This window comes from Mastigoproctus giganteus, chromosome 9 (assembly GCF_048544385.1).
Source record: "Mastigoproctus giganteus isolate SK-2022 chromosome 9, ASM4854438v1, whole genome shotgun sequence".
NCBI classification, from domain to species: domain Eukaryota; kingdom Metazoa; phylum Arthropoda; class Arachnida; order Uropygi; family Thelyphonidae; genus Mastigoproctus; species Mastigoproctus giganteus.
The window spans coordinates 225,423,881-225,446,750 of record NC_143583.1 but is presented as its reverse complement, the minus strand read 5'-3'; the positions used below and the strand labels follow the sequence as shown (position 1 = coordinate 225,446,750).

Here is a 22,870-nt window from a genome sequence, read left to right as displayed (position 1 = left end):
ACCAGTGCCTCCATTAATTTTCCAGGAACAGAAGTTAAACTAACAGTTCTATAATTACTTGTGTCGCCCTTTGATCCTCCTTTGTGAATGGGCTATCAAATTCACATTTGCACATCTCCAGTCTATGGGTCCCCTGAGTCCAAAGAAGCTCTCATAATTATGGCTAAGGGTTTGCTTACTTCCTTTTCTGCCTCCTTTAATATAACTGGATAGATTCCATCCACCCCGGGTGCCTTTTTTATGTTTATCCTCAACAATTTCTCCTTCACTTTCCTCTCAGTTATTACAAAATTATCTAGCTCACTGCCAGAGTTTACTTCACCTGTGGCATTCCCCTTTCTGAATAACTCCTCATGTGTGAATGTAGATGCAAAATACTCGTTTAATTTGTTAGCCACCTGAGCAGGATTCTCAACTGTTGAACCATCAATATCCAGTGGAACAATCTGATTCATCCCTTTCCTTCTAGAGTTTACACATAGGTAAAGAACTCTTTACATCCTTTGCCAAAGATTTCTCATAATCTGCCTTTGCCTGCCTAATCTCCTTTGTGACTTCATTACAGACCAGCTTATATCTATCATTGGCTTCCATGTCACCCATTAATTTATATGTATCCCATGCATTTTTCTTCTCTGCCATATGTCTCATTAGTTCATCTTACATCCATTTAGGCTTAAACCTTGAACAATATTTCTTAGTTGGTATGTAAAGCCTAGTAGCTTCCAAGATAAGTTCTTTGAATGCTTTCCATTTTGAATTTGCTGTTGGCAACATCATCAGTTGGTCCCACTGTATGGAATTTAAATACTGTCTCAGAACATTGTAGTCGCCTTTACAAAAGCAAAAACCCTTCCCTTTATCCATGATGGTAGTTACCTCTTTGAGTAAATCCCACTTCAGCACACTGTGATCACTGCCACCTAGTGGTTCCTTTATCTGTAGATTCTTAATGCATGAAGAATCACTACTGATAATCAGATCAAGAATATTACTCCCTCTAGTTGCCTCCCGAACATGCTGATGTAGAAAACAATCATCCAATAAATCCACAAAAGCCTTGCTAGTGTGTGAGTGACCAACCCACAAATTCCAGTCACTATTCCTGAAATTAAAATCCTCCATTATAAGACTCTCTGTTTTACTGACCCACTCTATTTCCCTGTACAGTTTCTTATTATACTCATCGGAGACATTAGGCCTATAGTATACTCCTACTCTCAATTTTTATCTCCCAATGCTTATGTCACACCAAACTGACTCGCCACTGCACTGTCCAGTGATGTCGACTGGCTTCACTTCCTTGGTTATGTGTTTCTTAACTAATAGCATAACCCCTCCTCCCTTCCTATCCTGTCTATCCTTTCTGTACACATTGTACTCCCCAAATTCCAGTTCTTTGTTAATTGCTGGAACAAACTTCCATCTGTTGTGACACCACGTCTCTGATATCCCAACAATATCTGCCTTTGATGTTTTGAGCAATACCTCAAATTCATCAAATTTATTTCCAAACTCCTAGCATTGGTGTACACGCAAGTATACATGGACCTGTTTCTATTCTTAGCTACCCTAACACAACCCATGTGTTTACTTGTACCGCAGTGACTCCCAGCAATGTCTGAAATGACTCCCTGCATCTTGTTTTCCAGGCTGCTGCTGCTGCTCATTCCAATAGAAGCAGTGCAAGAATCACTTTCACTTCTGCCAGTACCTACTGTTAATCTATTAGTCCTTGTATCCCTCCAAGGGGGGGGGGACTTCTCGTCCATCTGCTGTGCAAGAAAGAACACTACAAAGTCCATACGTTACAGTATGGTGTGGATTCACAGCAGAGTTTATAATCGGACCATTTTTCTTTGAATTTAAACCTCATGGCCACATAAAGTGCACGACTAGTGCACGGTACTGTGCTCTTCTAAGAGATTACATTATTCCTGTTCTGCTCTGCAAGAAAGGCAATTCTTGGAGACCATAGTGTTCATGCAAAATGGTGCCCCTCCCCACATTGGTTGACAAGTGAAGGAACTGCTCCGTTCAACATTTGGAAATGATCGCACCATTTCTAGAGACTTTCCGCAGTTATGGCCAGCTCAATCTTCAGATCTCAATCCCTGTGATTTTTGGCTATGGGGATACCTGAAAGACAGAGTTTACCGTGGCAACATACAGATGCTTGTCCAATTGAAAGCAAGCATTAAACAAGCATGCAGCCAACATCTCCAATGAGATGCTATGCGAAACTGTGTCACATGCAGTCCTCTGTTCTCAGAATGTCATCTCAAATGAAGGAAAACAAACAGAACAATATCTGTAGCTTTCTAAGTTCAGATATTAAAATCTAATCCTAAGTTAAGCATTCCATCTCGTGTTTACAGTGCCAATTTCTCCCCTGGTGGCACAAATTCAAACTATTTTCTTATACAAATCACTTCCCCATACCCTAAATGACATACCCACTGATTTTCACAGCGCCATGTCTAACCGTTTTGGCACTAGGGTCTTCTAAATAGGGAAATTTATTTTATAACCACCCGGTATATAAAGAATAAAATTATTATACATACAAATATATAATTTGTATTATGAATTGCAATTTTGTTTATAATTATATTATTGTAAAAACTATGATATGACATATTTTTTTATTATTATTATATATACATATATATATATATATATATATAACCATACAAATAAATTAGAATGAGAGTTAAAAAAATAAAATAAAATAATGCCAGCAGTATGGCAAGACAAGAGTGAAAAAGTCTAAATTAAACTCAAGAATCAAACAAAACAGGGAGGGAAGAGAGGGGTAACAAGAGTAAAAATATTGCAGCAGAAAATCTCTAAGATAATTTAGAACATTAATTATAAGAATAATAATTCATTAAATTTTGAAAGCCAATTAAAATAGAAATTTAATGCCCCCCCTCTGGCAGGCACCAGGTCCAAATTTATGTGAAATATCACCAACCGAGATCTAGACTACTACGGTAAAATAAAACAAAAATAAACCAAAAATAGACTGGCCATTACGCCCCATCTCAACAGAGGACCACAAGGCCAATAATGGTCAGGGAATGCTGCATTTCGATCGCTAGACAACTCGCCGTAAAGGCGAGTCGATCGGAAGATCAGTCCACCACCGATCCATAGATCAAACCACCAATGCAGGGGACTTGAATAGCGGTGGTCCTGATGCAGCGAAAACTAAAAATAGAACAGATACGAGCACTCCAGTGCAAAGCCACACTACTGACAGAATTAATCTTAACCAGTTTATATAGACGAAAATTGAACTATGAATGGCAGCACAGGCCCAGCGTTAGCAATTCGCCCACTACTGTCATGTGATATACATATATTTGAATAGCGTTTAAAATAGTTGGAAACTGAATCTTTCATATATATCATATATATATATATATTTATAATTATATTAGTGATAAAAATTAAAAGAAAGTTAAAACAACAGTAACTGTAACTAATATTTATGGGTCAATGCAGTTGCAAGCAATCATGCAATACACCCATAATGTCTATAAAATATTAAGGATAATAGAAAATAATAGAAAAAGTAAATCAATCAAATAATAATACTATCAGGGAATTAAGAAAACACAAAAAAAAAAAAATTATTATCGCTTTTTAGCGACAATCTAGATGACTTCAACTGGGGCCAACCACCTAGACTGAAGGCAAAAAACGACAAGAGGTTCTCTGTTTCTGTAATGATCAATATATGCTAAGTAATTTAAATCTAAACCAAATATAAACCAGTATAGGCCAAATATAAATCAAATGTAAATAAATTTTAGAATTATTAGAATCAAATATAAGAAATATAAGTAAAATATAAATGTAAGCATATATTAATAAAACTATTAATTTACGTAATGACTTGCTGCCTATTAATAACTTACATATTAATATCAGATTTAGATATTCTAAATCTGATATTAATATGGGCCAATGCAGTTGCAAGCAATCATGCAATACACCCATAATGTCTATAAAATATTAAGGATGTAAAAAATTAAAGCATGTAACTATAAAATAATAGCTACAAACCTTCACAATATTAACATCGGACAGGATACATGTGTTTGCCACAAACCTTCATTTCATAGATACGTACCATAACTACATTATAACCGGCAATTTAGATATAATCCCATATCCCGAACTTAGAGATATTTTATCACTGGGTTTTAAATTTCGACCTAATCTACCTATCAATAAATCTACCTTTAAAAAATTGTTATATCTAGATTTACTAAAATACTGCATAAGATCAGCATACAAATATAACATACCGGTTGAGGCTTACCACATGTGGTTATTTACAATGCTTAATATCATATCTAACAAATATAATCAATTGAAATTCATACAGGATAATCTATATAATACTAAATTAATAAATAGGCAGCTCAAAGAAATACATGAACATTTTGTAATTACTCCCGTTGACAAAGCTGCTTGCAATTATGCAATCATATGTAATTCATATTATATAGAAATTATAAAAAATGAACTACAGTCTAGCCATACATATAAACAGATAACATCTTCCTCTAATATAATAATCAAAAAATTAATTGCATTGCATAAAAAATTAAAGTTAAAGTATAATAACCTAAAAGTTTATACAAAGGGTACTAGGAAAGTTTTGCAATACAGCTTTGTTTATTTAATTTTTTCAAAGTAATTTCCTCTACATTCAATACACCTCTCCATCCTCCGAAACTAATCTTTAAACCAGTTCTGCCAAGTTTCACTAGGGAGTAAAGCACACTCGTTGTCCCAAGCCCGTAGAAGGTCCTCATCACTGGAAAACCGCCTCCCTTTTAGCTTCATTTTCACATGCGGGAACAGTGCAAAGTCGCAGGGAGCAAGGTCTGGACTGTAGGGAGGGTACTCGAGAAGTTTCAGTCCTGTCGTGGTCAAATATTCGGTGCAGGCTTTGGCGCGGTGAGCTGGAGCATTATCGTGATGGAGGTACCAGGTGTCCATTCTTGACTTTGGCCGCAGGTTCTTCATAGATCCAATGACTTTAGGCAGGCATTGTTCAGTATGCCACTTAGCTATGACTGTCTTCTGCGTGTCCAAAACGACACGTTCCACAATTCCACTCGATTTGAAAAATACAGCTATCATTTTCTTCTTTACAGATCGGGATTTTCTGACAATTACGGGCGTGTCGTCATCATCAAAGACTCAAAGTTTGTTTTGAGCCTTGGTCGGCAGATCGTAATAGTACAGCCAAGTCTCGTCACCTGTCACGATGTTGTTCACATACCGAGATTGTCCCTTATCAAACTTTTTTAACATCTCCCGGCACCAAGTCACACGTCGTGTCATCTGCTCTTCAGTCAGTTGATGCGGCACCCAGAGAGAACAAAGTTTCTTCACGTGCAAATGATCTTGCAGAATCGAACGAATTGCTGGTGCATTTAGGCCCAAAGTATCCTCTATCTGTTGGTAGGTCACTCGCCTGTTTTCGTCAAGCATTTTCCTCACAGCAGTAACGTTTTCCTCCGTAACTGACGTTCGTGGCCTTCCCGGCCTCTCAGAATCCTCCAGAGTGAAATTTCCCCTTTGGAATTCTCTATACCACCTGAATATCGTTGTACGATGTGGACAATCATCATCTAGTGCAAGAGTCATTTCTTCTAAGCACTGGTCTATGGTTAAACCACGCACGAAATTATACCGCAAAACTGTCCTTATCTCATTTCGTGACCACGATGCCATCGCAAGCACTTTACACTCTCACTACTAATGAATAACTGAGCCCATCGACTTGGCGCGGCGGCTACTATGCACGTATGAACATGTCTCAACATGCAGCAACAAGCAGCTTCCTGTGATTCATTGTTGCGTCACATTGCAAAACTTTCCTAGTACCCTTTGTATATGGCATACCCAAATTTCATAAATCACCTATTGCTTTTAGATTCATAACATCATGTAGAGATAGTTATCCTAAATTTCTCGGAAAAACATTACAAAAGTTACTTAAAATTATATTAAATAACTTAAATAAAACTATTGTAATAAATAATAACTTACAGATTATAAATGCAATAAAAAATAACAATATTCAACAAATACAAACATTTGACTTTAACAGTCTATTTACGAGCATTAATCTTGATAATTTAAAAGTCGTTCTCCTGAAACTATATTTGGAAAACGAATATGCTATAAAGGTTGATTTAACCTATTGGGATACTCTAATAAAATTATGCATCTTTAATAATTATGTATATTACGGAACATCGTTATACTTGCAAGTGACTGGCACTCCTATGGGAAATCCAGCATCAAGCATAATCGCAAACCTTTATCTATATTATACAGAAAGAGCATTCCAAGATAACCTACTTATATACAGATACGTAGATGATCTATGTGTTTTTAATTGTCTACATTTTGTCCAGGATTACAGTAAATTATATCCAGTAGAACTTGTATTAGAAAAAACTAATAGTTCTGATACTATAGCAAATTACTTGGATCTTCATATAGAAATATTCCATAATAATAATATAGACGTAAACGTATATAATAAAAGAGACGCATTTAATTTTAATGTAGTCAGCCTTACAAACTGGAGATCTAATATATCAAAATCAGTGCATGCTAATATAATTTTATCGCAATGTCTAAGGATTGCTTATATTTGCAATAGTAATAAAAACTGTTCAGCGGGCATAACAGCGTTGTAGGGCAAGTTGATTAATAATAATTTCCCTATCGCTTACCTGAAATATCACTTCAGGAAAGCGATAAGCATAATTAATTTCAAAAATTTGTTTTCTGAACCTACTGTTTCAATATAATTGTCATATTTAGTGCCACGTATATATGTACATAGGACACACTTTGCATTCTTGGTGTCTAAAATAATTAAATGCACAAGGCATAATACATTAAGAGTTTAATATATGGTGTGTAGATACACCATAGACAACTCTTAAAAAACTACAAAGTAGTTGTTGTGGGCATCATTTGCTCTTTCTCATATTGTGCTCTGCCTTCACGACAAGTTGCCATGATATTGCACTACCTCAAATAAGTAACGCTTCGCTGATAGAGAAGACTATTGTTACTTATTCTCAGTGAGTACCACCACCCAGACATGTTTCAAGGCTATTGGCCTATCATCAGTGGGTGGGCAGGTACCCTAGTATTGTAGACATGACGACCCAATTGTGAAGATAATCACACAATATAAGAGATGCCAAAAGTTGTATAAGACAATATTTAAAATAATTAAATGCACAAGGCATAATACATGTTTTTTAAGAGTTGTCTATGGTGTATCTACACACCGATATTATATAGATATTAAACTCTTAATGTATTATGCCTTGTGCATTTAATTATTTTAAATATTGTCTTATACACCTTTTGGCATCTCTCATATTGTGTGATTATTCACACAATATGAGGGATGCCAAACTTCACACATTTCACAACTGGGTCATCATGTCTGCAATACTAGGGTACCTGCCCACCCACTGATGATAGGCCAATAGCCTTGAAACATGTCTGGGTGGTGGTACTCACTGAGAATAAGTAACAATAGTCTTCTCTATCAGTGAAGCGTTACTTATTTGATGTAGTGCAATATCATGAAGGCAAGCACAATATGACAAAGAGCAAATGATGCCCACAACAACTACTTTGTAGTTTTTTAAGAGTTGTCTATGGTGTATCTACACACCGATATTATATATTCTTGGTGTCTTACGGCATAGAAAACTTGTACCCACCGGCTTGCAACTTACAGTGTATCATTTTTATATATATATATAGTTAAATTCGTTTAAATTTACTTGGTTCACGCTGAGGTAACATGCAAATTCAGTTCAGGGTCCTACTATAGGAACGGGTTTGCGATCTCGGGCATACCCGAGCCACAACTTATATCTTGTAATGTCTTTAAACTGTCCTACACTACTTTTATTTCTCCGAAATTATTAGGGCAATCCGAGGACGTAGGTGAAACTATTTCTTATCTATACCACTATTTTTCGCCTTTGTGGAGTTCAGGTTCTATTATTGCTACTCCTTTAGTTTTTCTTCTTACTATCTGCATGTTTCCCTTTGAAAAACTTAAATTTAATTATTTATTTTTACCGTATCCATCACATAGGGAGCACCACATTATTTTGACGACTATTACATTATGTCCTAGATACGGTAAATATGTAGTATGTATTATATATTTTAATTACATTCTCTATTTTAAATTACATTCTCTGTTGGGTCAACGATGATTAATATACGCTTACATTTATATAAGCGTATGACGATTTAAATTACTTAGCATATATTGATCATTACAGAAACAGAGAACCTCTTGTCGTTTTTTGCCTTCAGTCTAGGTGGTTGGCCCCAGTTGAAGTCATCTAGATTGTTGGTAAAAAGCGATAATAATTTTTTTTTTTTTTTTTGCGTTTTCTTAAGTCCCTGATAGTATTATTATTTGATTGATTTACTTTTTCTATTATTTTCTATTATCCTTAATATTTTATATATATATATATATATATATATACACACACATATATTATTATTAGTATGCATAATTTTTCTTCACACCATTTTTCTGGACATGAAATCTGCTTTTGGCTCAGTCCAAATAACACCCCTTCTTGCCTTACTTGAGAGATTCTACGGGATATCCGGAAATATGCTCGAGATGCTCAATAATTTGCTATCTAGGAGAATGCTTCACTTCAAAGGCGATGGCGTTAAAGTCACTAAAAGCGTCGAAGTAGGGATCCCACAAGGTGGTTGTCTCTCAGCCTTGTTATTTGCAGCAATATTCGTTCCACTAATGGATCAAATTCCAGCATTCCTATCGTATGCTGATGATATTGTTTGCTACTTGCCATGCAGACGCAATGTTGGTCCTTCACAAGAAAGACAAACCGCCTCTGAATCATTAAACAGCTACCTAAATACATTCTGTAAGTATGCTAAATTTTTTGGCCTGTCAGTCAATCCAGAAGTCAAACTATCTCATCTTTACGCCAAGTCGGATCACTTCTACTGATACTGCATCTTCTCTACTTCCGGAATTGGCAGGAAATGTCCCGACTCCCACAGACAGTGTCAAATTCCTAGGAGTAATCCTGGATGCCAACCTCACCTATAAAAAACAAATCCAAGCACAGTATTCCAAAGCCCTAAGAGCGTTCTGGGGAATGAAAATTGATCTGTGCAAAACGCACAATAAGAAAATAATCAAGAAGTACCTTGCAACTTACTTCTGTAGTGTACTCTCCTATGCCGTGGAAGTTTGGTCGGCGGCACCACCCACCAGCCTCAGGAAACTATGGGGCCTCGAATTCTGGGTGCTGAAGTGGGCCAACTTGTGGTCGCACCAGAACTACACAACATCTAAATCTACTCTCTGCTGCAACCTGCAATATATGCCCATAGTCCACAGAGCCCATGTGCTAAAAATAAAGTCATTCCTTCATCTTTGCTCAGCTAAGCAGGATCACATCAACATCTGGAACAAGGTTGGTTGGCGTTTGCCAGGCAGACATCTCCGTAGTACTCCCTCCTTATACTCAAGGCTCCAGCGGTTACAGAATTTCAAGAGACACTTCCCTAATGTGACTCTGGACACTCTCAACTCGCTCAACATCGACATCGACCTGTGAACGATACACAAGGCATACCGAGATGGCATCTTGTCCTATCTTACTGTTTGTAAAGGACATTTGTGTAAGTGCCGATCTTAGTTAACTTATGTAATTTGTTTCTGCTCAACTTGTATTCCTTTTTCGCTGTAATTACTACTTCATTCATTTTTACATTTTGACTATTATCTTTGCTTTGATCTATTAATTATTATTTAGTTATTATTATTATTATTTTTTTTTTTATTATTATTATTTTTTTTTTTTATAAATCAAAATCACTTGTATAAACAACTAATTGTAAGATTCCTCTGGCTTTCTGTGTAAGGAATCACTAGTGTATAAAATTTATGTTAATAAAGAATCTTATTATTATTATAATCGGTTAGATTTTTTTTTAGCATATAGTTTAATGATTACTTTTGTGCAACGTTAATGCCATTGTAAGTATGCCAATTGGACATTATACGTGCCTGTATATATGTGTGTGTATATGTTTTTCTTTTAATGGTGTTTTGACATAAGTATTATTGTGCATACAAATCTGGTAAACAAGTCAGCCCAACAAGGTTATCTTAATTCAGCATGGCCTATACATATTAATTTTAAGTATATTACTATATGATAATGAATTTTTCATTACACTTTACTGATGAACATAGGATACTTTTTAATTTTAATATTTCATTTACTTTAGTTTAAATTTTTATAATCGTTCTCTACAGCAAACTGTCATAGGGGACACAAAGCCCAACAGGTTTGTTTGTTTGTTTTTGATTTTTAGGAGCATTAGCAACTAAGGCTATATTGCTCCGGGAATATGCGGTGGTCACTCCCTGACCTTTTCCGCATCCTCCGTATTTGGTGGTGACGGGCTCGAACCCCGGTCTAATCAAGAAGCATCTGCTACGCACTGTTGCTCCTTCCCACCTGGCTACGGAGGCGCCAAAGCCCAACAGGCCTGGACATCCTATGCTAATGTCTGCTTTTGGGAGGGTGCTTCTTTGGTTGTTGAATTTCTGTTAATTCCATATGTAATATGCCAACATTGGATTTTAAGTTTGTCTTATCAAATTATATTTATATGAGTATTTACATTCGCTTTTACCTTTGTATTTACATATGCTTTTACTGTTATTTGTACATTTGTTTCTGACTTACCTCGGCGCAGTCCGAGGTAAGGCATTTTTATGTTAAGGCATAACAGCGCATATATGTCCTAAGGTATGGCTATATACAGCCTCTTACTAGGTGATATCTTCTAATACTTTTATAACAATTTTTTCTGGGGGTGGGGGAATTTTTGCTGAGGGTTGTACTGCAGTCAGACAACGAGCCTCGTCTGAGCACAAAAAACCGTTTAAACATTGGGATTAAATTTATTTAATGCTATGGTATTTTTAGATTATTTTCAATGAATGTATGTGGGTCGACATTAGGGTGGTGCATGTATGGCTGCTTTTATATGATGTCTGCTGTATTGGGTGGGTATTTTATTTATGTTGAGAGTTGATGAGTTTTTGTATGGCTACTTTTACACTATTTATATTGTTGCATATTTTTAACAATCTGTTTGTCTGATTTCTGATTGTATTTCCATGTATGCATTTTGCTATATTGCTCTCCCAGTGGGTGAGTTTTATTGTATTGAAGTTAAAGTGGTCTCTCTTATCATAGTGATGTGTGTATATTTTGTTATGGTTGATGGTAATTTCGCTGTCTAAGTAGACAGCTTGCCGGTTGTTATCTGGGTTTGTACGTTCAATGGTTAGGTCTGTTGGGTAAATATACTGTGCTACTGTTCCAAAATTGTCATGGTTGATCACAAGGACGCCATCAATAAATCTGTAAAATGTAATATTGTCTGTGATGCTGCTTTCACAGTGGTGCAGGTAAAGGTTAGCTATGGAGCATGAACTGCTAGAACCCATAGCTATCCTCCTGGATTGCATGTATATCTTTTTTCCCATTAGTACATAGTTTCCCTTGACAAGGTCATTCCAATATTGTTTGCTGCATTTTATGATATTGTGATATTTTTGGTAGTGTAGCAGGAGTACTTCTATTAAATTGTCGTGTGCTATACTTGTAAAGAGGTTTTTGAAGTCTTATGTGTATATACTTTTTATGTTATTGCTATGTTTTGTGATATAGTCCAAATATTTTTTGTTGTCGTTGATAATTCTGGTGTTCTTTATTTCATTAGTAATGTGTTTTAATTTATCTTCCATTATCTTACTAGAATACTTTATATAACTGTTTTTGCTTGATGTAATAAATCTTTTTCCTGCTGACACTTTGTGATATTTTTGGATCCTCGAGGAAACAAATTAAACTAAGAAATCTCAACAGCAAAATAAAAGAAGCACAAAACAAATTCGTGATCACAAGCACAGACAAAGCAAATAATAACTTCAGCATTATATGTAAAAAATGCTATGTAGAAGCTATCAAAGGGGAACTGAATCACAATGACACATACAAATACATAGACACCAAACCAAACAGCATCAGCAAAAATATCAGGATTTTGTATCCTGATATTTTTGTATCTACAAGGGTATTGCATCCTGTCTATTTTTAAGTTTTTTTTTGCATAGCCAAAATTTTTTTGCTGATGCTGTTTGGTTTGGTGTCTATGTATTTGTATGTGTCATTGTGATTCAATTCCTCTTTGATAGCTTCTACATAGCATTTTTTACATATAATGTTGAAGTTATTATTTGCTTTGTCTGTGCTTGTGATCACGAATTTGTTTTGTGTTTCTTTTATTTTGCTGTTGAGATTTCTTAGTTTAATTTGTTTATCATTTTTTTGTGGTGCTATGTTTTCTCTGAAACTGGTCAATATACTTTCAGTGGTGGTGTTTATCCAGTTTTGGAATGATTCTATTGGTTCGCTGTGTTTGTATATGGTTTAAATGCAAATTGTAATAGATCTGTGTATACTGATTTTTGTATGTTTTTCAAATTGACTGGGGTGTTTGGTCTGAATTTTGTACCCTTTTTCATGATCTCTTTAAGTGCATTATCTTTGATAATGTTGAGCTCGCCTGTAATTATATGGTTGTAATGTGTATTAATGAAGTCTTTATACATCATTTTACCACTCAGCAAAAACTGGCACAATAACGGGATTAAAAACGGTAAAATATTACAAGAGTATAATAAAGACAACTATAAAAAGCCACTAAATATCAAAGACTTTGGAAAACTCCTAATAGAATGGGACACTGATCCCATAAATATTAAAAACATACACAATACTCTATTCTCTATTAAAATAAGCAAGCTAAAAGCCGTAAATAATGTATACCAAAAGCAAAAAACACAGAACAAACACCTCAACAATGCCCTAGAAGACATTTAAATTCAGAATAGGCATAAATTATGCCGACCACACCAAAATAGAATACTGCTTATTCAAATACCTAAACCGATCATATGACAAAGTAAGCATAAGTAACATCATAAATAATAATAAGAATTACCTACCCATTAAAAACACCCAAATTAAAGTTAGATACAGCTACACCAAACCTATAGGATTAACAATCTGCAACTACAAAAACACGATAGATAAAATAAATTAAGACCAACCGTGTCACTGCCAAGAAAGTAAGTATAAAGACTTCATTAATACACATTACAACCATATAATTACAGGCGACCTCAACATTATCAAAGATAATGCACTTAAAGAGATCATGAAAAAGGGTACAAAATTCAGACCAAACATCCCAAAATCAGTATACACAGATCTATTACAATTTGCATTTAAAGCTGCATACAAACACAGCGAACCAATAGAATCATTCCAAAACTGGATAAACACCACCACTGAAAGCATACTGACTAGTTTCAGAGAAAACATAGCACCACAAAAAAATGATAAACAAATTAAACTAAGAAATCTCAACAGCAAAATAAAAGAAACACAAAACAAATTCGTGATCACAAGCACAGACAAAGCAAATAACTTCAGCATTATATGTAAAAAATACTATGTAGAAGCTATCAAAGAGGAATTGAATCACAATGACACATACAAATACATAGACACCAAACCAAGCAGCATCAGCAAAAAAATCTTGGCTAAGCATAAAAAACTTAAAATAAAAATAGACACGATGCAATACCCTTACATATATTGGATACCAAAATATCACAAAGTGCCAACAGGAAAAAGATTTATTACATCAGGCAAAAACAGTTATATAAAGTATTCTAGTAAGATAATGGAAGATTATCTTCCATTATCTTACTAGATATCTATGGAAGATAATGGAAGAAATTTGCCTTTAGCCAGCGGGTGGTTGGTTGGTGGAACAGACTTCCATCCCTTGTGGTGGAGGTTGATAGCCTAAATAAGTTTAAGGCTCAGCTGGACAGGTATTTTGAACGAACAGAGGGGTGAAGTGGAAGTGGTTTTTTTTTTTTTTTTTGGCTGATGCTGCATAAGCTTGCTTTCTTGCATCAAATGCCTCTACTAATGCTAATGCTAATGCTAAGATAAATTAAAAAACATTACTAATGAAATAAAGAACACCAGAATTATCAACGACAACAAAAAATATTTGGACTATATCACAAAACATAGCAATAACATAAAAAGTATATACACATACGACTTCAAAAACCTCTTTACAAGTATAGCACACGACAATTTAATAGAAGTACTCCTGCTATACTACCAAAAATATCACAATATCATAAAATGCAGGAAACAATATTGGAATGACCTCATCAAACTTTGTGTCAGGGGAAACTATGTACTAATGGGAAACAAGATATACATGCAATGCATGGATAGCTATGGGTTCTAGCAGTTCATGCTCCATAGCTAACCTTTACCTGCACCACTGTGAAAGCAGCATCACAGACAATATTACATTTTACAGATTTATTGATGACGTCCTTGTGATCAACCATGACAATTTTGGAACATTAGCACAGTATATTTACCCAACAGACCTAACCATTGAATGTACAAACCCAGATAACAACCAGCAAGCTGTCTACTTAGACAGCGAAATTACCATCAACCATAACAAAATATACACACATCACTATAAGAGAGACCACTTTAACTTCAATACAATAAAACTCACCCACTGGGAGAGCAATATAGCAAAATGCATACATAGAAATACAATCAGAAATCAGACAAACAGATTGTTAAAAATATGCAACAATATAAATAGTGTAAAAGTAGCCATACAAAAACTCATTAACTCTCAACATAAATAAAATACCCACCCAATACAGTAGACATCATATAAAAGCAGCCATACATGCAAAACTTAGAATGCACCACCCTAATGTCGACCCACATACATTCATTGAAAATAATCTAAAAATACCATAGCATTAAATAAATTTAATCCCAATGTTTAAACGGTTTTTTGCGCTCAGACGAGGCTCATCATCTGACAGCACTACAACCCTGAGCAAAAATTCCCCCACCCCCAGATAAAATTGTTATAAAAGTATTAGAAGATATCACCTAATAAGAAGCTGTATATATGTATATAGCCATACCTTAGGACATATACGCACTGTTATGCCTTAACATAAAAATTCCTTACCTCGGCGCAGTCCGAGGTAAGGTAAAAGCAAATGTAAATACTCATATAAATACAATTTGATAAGACAAACTTAAAATCCAATGTTGGCATATTACATATGGAATTAACAGAAATTCAACAACCAAAGAAACACCCCCCCCCCCCAAAGCAGACATTAGCATAATATGTCCAGGCCTGAGGCTAATGCACCATCACGACACAGTATAAAGTAAGTGCGACTGCGCAGTAAAAAGCTTCGCTACCTATGTAACAATTAGAAGGCAAGAAATAACCTCTTTCTAATCTACAACTTCATCAGGACAGTAGCAGTGGGTAAGAGCCTTCACAATATCGGATACTTACCCGTTGGGCTTTGTGTCCCCTATCACAGTTTGCTGTAGAGAAAAATTATAAAAATTTAAACTAAAGTAAAGGAAATATATTAAAATTAAAAAGGGAAATTGAAAGTTAAATTAATATAACAAAAATGGCAAAACAGGTATAGGCACAACAGAAACGGGTAGGTATGAGACATTACATCAGATGGGCTGTCAATCCACTCAAAGCCCCCGAAGAAGTAGAGGATTGACAGCCACATGAGGGAATGTTCTATATATTAATATTATATTATATGTAAATGTATTGTTATTTAATATTAGTATTGACATAACATAACCATTAGTTTTAATATAATTTTAGCTGAAGATAATGAAAATTCATCAGTAAAATGTAATGAAAAATTCATTATCATATAGTAATATACTTCGTATTAATATGTATAGGCCATGCTGAATTAAGATAACCTTGTTGGGCTAACTTGATTACCAGATTTGTATGCACAATAATACTTATATGTCAAAACACCATTAAAAGAAAAACATATACACACACACATATATATATATATATATATATATATATAATTACTATAGTAAGAGGATAATAGGTACTATATAGGTACTCAAAGTGTATTAAAAGTATACAGCCGGCCGTAAGACCAAAAGAACCTATAAAGACTAAGATAGCCTGTGTTGGTCTACATTGCCATACCCTAGAAATAAACATATAATTAGCAATAATATAATATAACATAGAATACAATAATGATTATGTAGCTAATTACTGATAATCATTGATATTCAGATAAACTGAATGGAACTTTTTCAAGGGCTAACCCCCATTCAATATATCCCACCAATAGGGTATGGCAATGTAGACCAACACAGGCTATCTTAGTTGTTATAGGTTCTTTTGGCCTTACGGCCGGCTGTATACTTTTAATACACTTTGTTTTAATACACTTTGAGTACCTAATAGTACCTATTATACTCTTACTATAGTAATTAGATTACAGACTGATGTAACGTTCAACCTATCATTGATGGCATTAATCTGATCTCACATAACTTTTACATTTATCCCAATTTTTCATAATAGATTACACACACACACACACACACACACACACACACACACACACACACACACACACACACACACACACACACACACACACAGAATCAGATCTAACAGGCAGAAAATTGAGTAGGGGTGCCACAAAATAAAATTAATTACTTTGGAGTGCCATTATTAAAAAAAAGGTCGAAAATCATTGGGCTAGATGTTTAAGGCCAAATAAATGTCATTGCAAATGAACATACATACATAACAAAATACAGTTATGCGTAAAATTAAGGAAATAAAAAAAAATAAAAAAACTCATTTATACAACAATGTGCTAAGAGCTACCAATTTTAAAGTTAATTCAAAAATATCAACAGTTCAGTTACTGATGCAATAAACTCCACAAAGGAAACTAATTTCATATTTTATTATCACAAAAAAAAAAAAAAAAAGTGAAAATAAATGACTGTTTGATAAATTATGTCAATTAAGTTGTCAGATAAATCAATTGTCACATTAAAATCAAATTTACCTTTTTCATTCTTATATTTTCTTCTTTAATTTTCGCAACTTCCTCTTCTGATGCTTGCTTTTCCTCTTTCAAGGAAAATAATTTAGCACGTAATGTCTCTTCCTGCTCCTGTAATATGAGACGTTTATCTTCTTCTGCTTTCAGCATTTTCTCCAACCGCATCATAATAAATTCCTTTTCCTTTTCATGTGTATTTACAGTTATTTTGGCATTTGTTTCTCCTATAGGTGATGTATTTAACAATGGCCTGTTGTCTGATGATTCAGCAGCCATTGGTTTTTTTATTTCATAACTGGGTTTGGACGCACGATCAACTAATGGAATTTCTTTCCTGGATTGAATGTCTCCCATATTTATGACCTCTTCATACTTCTCGACATTAATTCCACTGTTCTCGACCATAAGAGTAACATCAATATTTTCTCTTAATGTGGTTTTTGCATCAGAAATTGCTGTTTTTGGGATTCCCACTGTTGGTTTAATTTGCCGATTGATTAATGGTGCTGCAGCTGATGATTCACGAATATAACTGTCATTCAATCCATTTTTGGATTGGTCACATATACTGTGCACAGGAAAGACTACTTCATTTGTACTATGATCCGGAGAAGCAAGGAACGCTTCATTCAGGTCAGGATAATCACAGTCAGCTGGAAGATATTTTAATGTAATTACTTTAAACAATGTAATAACTTTTTCAAATATAGGGTTCATAAATAAACTTTACATACAATGAGAAGAAAATACACAGGTTAAAAGCTACAATAAAACTTAATATTAAAGTTTTATTGCATACAAGATTATGCATACAATATAATTGTTTCTTCACTGAAAATTAAAATAAATTACCCAAACTTGGCAATATTCTTAATTTTCAGTTAAGAAAATTGTTGTTAACTAGTAACAAAAATTATTTTTATTTAAATGTTTTTAAATACATATAAATCACAAATAGAATAAAATTACTGTACAAGAGTATTACATTCCAGGATGTACAAGTTCTTATTTTGTGCTTTTATCTTTCATCCTAATGTTTTTTAACTGTTGTATTGTTGTGTTGTAGGAGTGTGTTGACAAGCTTATTGAGTATTTTGCATCTACATTCACACATTAAGAGTTATTCTGGGAGGGAAAGGCCAGAAGTTCATCAAACTCTAAGAGAAGATAAATAATTTTTTAATAACTGATAGCAAAGTGGAGGAGAAATTGTTGAGATTAAACATAAGAAAGGCAACTGGGGTGGAAGAGATCTATCCAGTTACATTAAAGGAGGCAGAAAGGAAGTAAGCAAACCCTTAACCATAATTATGAGAGCTTCTTTGGATCAGGGGAAGTCCCCATGGACTGGAGATGTGCAAATGTGTCGCCAATTCACAAAGGGGAATTAAAGGGCGACACGAGTAATTACAGACCTGTTAGTTTAACTTCTGTTCCGGAAAAAATAATGGAGTCACTGGTTAAAGAAGCATTGCAGGATCGTCCAGACACAGCATGGGTTTGATAAGGGAAAATATTGTCTGACAAATTTGATTGGATACTATGATGTGGTCAGAAAGGAACTGGATGCAAAAAATTATTTTGATATCATATTCTTGTATTTCAGGAAAGCTTTTGATAATGTTGTGAATGGAAGACTGCTGTACAAATTGGAAAATTATGGTATTAAGGTCAAGTTGCTACAGTAGATAAAAGGGTGGTTGAGTGGGAGAAGACAGAGATTAGCAATCAATGTACACTGCTCTTCATGGACTAATGTTATTAGTGGAGTCCCCCAGGGTTCGGTGTTGGCCCACTTTTGTTTTGTATATTTATCAGTGATATTGATGAAGTATATTAGGCTTAATATCCAAGTTTGCAGTTGATATTAGGGTTGGCAGGTTGTTAATGACAGTAATGACAGTGTGCTACTGCAATCAGGATCCAGAAAATTTCAGCAGATGGGCTGAGAAGTGGCAACTGAAGTTTAACATTGAAAAATGCAAAGTACTGCATATGGGTAGAAGTAACCCAGAGAAGCATACCAAATGTGTGGTACTACACTTAGGGTGGTAGAAAATGAAAAAGACATGAGAGTAACTGTGCAGTCAGATATGAAGTTTTCTGAGCAGTGCAGAGAGGTAATGGACTTTTTTGTCAATAATATATAGGAATTTCGCAAGCAGAGACAAGGAAGTGATTATCCTTTTGTATAAGGAAATGGTTAGGCCACACCTTTAGTACTGTGTACAGGACTGGAGCCCTCATTTTAAGAAGGATGTAGAGTTGCAAGACAAGTACAGAGAAGAGCAATAAGATTAGTGTGAGGAACAAACCAAATCCTGCAAGTTGCAGAATCTGGAGACTAGTCACCTGCAAGATGATCTGATTGAAGTCTATAAGGACTTGAATGGTTTGAGCAGGCTCAATTCTGATGGGATTCTTCTTTTTGTTCGGATTACAAACCTGAGGGGGCATAAATTCAAATTGAGAAAAGAAAGTTATAAAATAGATGTGCAGAAATTTGCCTTTTGCCAGCTGGTAGTTGATTGTTGGGACAAACTTCCATCTGTTGTTGTGGAAGTTGAAAGCTTAAATAAATTCAAGGAAGAAATGAAGAAACTTTTAGAGGGAATGAATGTGTGAAATGGTTGTTTTTTTTTTTTTTTTTTTTTTTTTTTTGCTGATGCTACATAAGCTTGCTTTCTTGCATCACATGCCGCTATTACTACTATTATTTTTGGATAAAAGTCTTAATATGATTTTAATCCTAAATCTCAAGACAGGTTAAAACTTCTCCTTGAAAATCATACACAGTTTTGCATTCAATTTTTGTCTTGGATAAACGCTGGATGCCAACAGTGATAGAGGCTTAAATTTGGCAAAATTACTGAAGGGGCAAAAGTGCACCAAGGTGAAAATAGGACACAGAAATGCATTTAATTTTCAAATTATATTAATGCCTGTGTTAAAATATAACTCCACAACCTTTAGAACCAAATCAGACTTTTCTGTTCAAAAATTTTCTGACTACAGATCAGTTGGCAATAATCACTGAACACTTGAAAAAGTACTTCCAGACAAGGCTTACATTAAAATAATATACAAATGTGTATACAAATAATATACGAATTAAAAATAAGTGCAAAGTTTCATAATTATTCTTTTGTGTCTAATTCTACTAAATCTTTTGTTAGTTTTTTTTTTTAATTAGCCTCTGTATCACACAAACTGAAAACAAAAGCCGTAGTTGCCATATTTTTTACTTTTTTATGAAAACATCAAACACGACAGATATTAGAAACTATAGTGCTTAGTACCATCCTTGGGTTGGAAGTTGAGAAAACAAAAGAAGATATTTGGTGACATTAGACTTGAACTTCTGTGGACCGTAATGGTCAGGAAAGACATATGAAGGAAGGTTGTTCAAGAAAGTTGAATGAATAAACGAGGAAATTGAAAAGTTGGTTCATTGAATTTGAAGTTGGACAGTAAATGCATGTTGGCTGGTGGTTGCATGTGTTCAGACTGTTTTGAAAGAGAAAGTGGGAATTATAGAAGCCAATTCAGAAGAACAGTGCCCATGAAAGTATCTGTAGAAAAGGCTTGCAGCAGAAACAGAACATCTATGAGATAGTGAGTGGAGAAACTCTGTTAAAGATGAGTCATTAATTAACCTAACTGCCCGGATGTGAAAGGAATCTGACGTCTGAGAGAGGTTTTGAAGGCACCGCGCAAGATGTGGGAAGAATATTCCATGGCAGGGTGGATTTGCAATTTCTACAGAGTGAACAGCTGTTTGGAAGAAAAGTAATGATGAGAGCGAAAGAGAAAACCAAGTTTTTTACATGCAGAGAAAGCAACAATTGTAATGTGCTTCTGCCAAGAGAGATCAGAAGGCATGGTAATAACCAAAAGAGATATATCAACTTGCCTAGAAATCAGAGTAACACCAAAGATAAGCATAAGAATCCTTTTTGCAAGAGATAAGACAAGTCCAAGTTTTAGAAGGATTGCATTAGCATTACTAGAGGCATTTGATGCAAGAAAGCAAGTTTACGCAGCATCAGCCAAAAAAAAAAAAAAAAAAAAAAAAAAACACTTCCACTTCACCCCTCTGTTCATTCAAAATACCTATCCAGCTGAGCCTTAAACTTATTTAGGCTATCAACCTCCACCACAAGGGATGGAAGTCTGTTCCACCAACCAACCACCCGCTGTCTAAAGCCAAATTTCCGCACGTCTATCCTACACCTGTCTTTCCTCAATTTGAATTTATGCCCTCTCAGGTGATTTTTCTGAGCTAGAGGAAGAATCCCATCAGCATTCAGCATGCTTAAACTATTCAAGGCTTTATACACCTCTATCAGAACACCTCGCTGGTGCCTAGTCTCCAGACACTGTAATTTGCAAAACTTAAGCCTTTCTTCGTAAGAGCACCCCTTTGTTCCATTCACTAATCTTGTTGCCCTTCTCTGTACTCGTTCCAGCAGCTCTACATCCTTCTTGAAATGAGGCCTCCAGACCTGTATACAGTACTCTAGGTGTGGCCTGACCATTGCCTTATACAATGGAATAATCACATCCTTATCCCTGCTGGAAAAATTCCTGTATATCATTGACAATACTCCATGAGCTACTCTTGCAGCCCGTCTGCACTGCTCACAGAACTTCATATCTGCCTGCACAACCACCCCCAAGTCCCTTTCATTCTCTACCACTGTCAGTGTAGTACCACAGAGTTGATACGTTGCTCTGGGGTTGCTGTTTCCCATGTGTAGTACTTTACATTTATCAATGTTAACCTTCATTTGCCACCTCTCAGCCCATCTGCTCAACCTTTCCAGATCCTGTTGCAGCAGCATAGTGTCAGTAGTGTCCTTGACAACACTGCCAACATTTGTATCGTCTGCAAACTTGAACATTAAGCTTGATATACCATCATCAATATCATTTATAAATACAGAAAACAATAATGGACCCAACACTGAGCCCTGAGGGACTCCACTAATAACATTAGTCCACGATGAGCAGTGTCCATTGATTACCACTCTCTGTCTTCTCCCCCTCAACCACCCCTTTATCCATAGCAGCAATTTGCCTCCAATGTCACACTACTCCAATTTGTGTAGCAGTCTTCCATGTGCAACAGTATCAAAAGCCTTTCTAAGATCCAAGTATATAATATCAAAGTTATTCCCTGCATCCAGTTCTTTTGTGACTGCATCATAGTATCCAATCAAGTTGGTCAGGCAAGACTTCAACTTAACAAAACCATGCTGGGTCTGAGCTATAACTGAAGTCTTGTCTAAATGATCCTGCAGTGCTTCTTTAACCAGTGCCTCCATTAATTTTCCTGGAACAGAAGTTAAGCTCACAGGTCTATAATTACTTGTGTCAGCCTTTGATCCTCCTTTGTGAATTGGGGTCACATTTGCACATTTCCAGTCTATGGGTACCTCCCCTGAGTCCAAGGAAGCTCTCATAATTATGGCTAAGGGTTTTCTTACTTCCTCTGCTGCCTCCTTTAATATAACTGGATAGATCCCATCCACCCCGGGTGCCTTTCTTGTGTTTATCTTCAACAGTTTCTCCTCCACTTTACTCTCAGTTATTTCAAGATTCTGTAGGTTACTGCTAGAGTTGAATACACCTCTGGCATTCCCCTTGCTGAATAACTCCTCATGTGTGAATGTCGATGCAAAATATTCATTTAGTTTG

At 35.3% G+C, this 22,870-nt stretch overlaps 1 protein-coding gene across 1 annotated transcript in view; it reads right to left on the bottom strand.

Annotated features, from left to right (window-relative positions):
- Positions 1-22,870, bottom strand: part of LOC150081141 (ubiquitin carboxyl-terminal hydrolase 8-like) — a 581,739-nt gene that overhangs the window by 343,169 nt on the left and 215,700 nt on the right. The window contains exon 9 of the mRNA XM_090381373.1: positions 17,174-17,823. Within this exon, the coding sequence (XP_090237499.1) occupies positions 17,174-17,823 (650 nt within the window). The remainder of the gene's footprint in view (positions 1-17,173; positions 17,824-22,870) is intronic.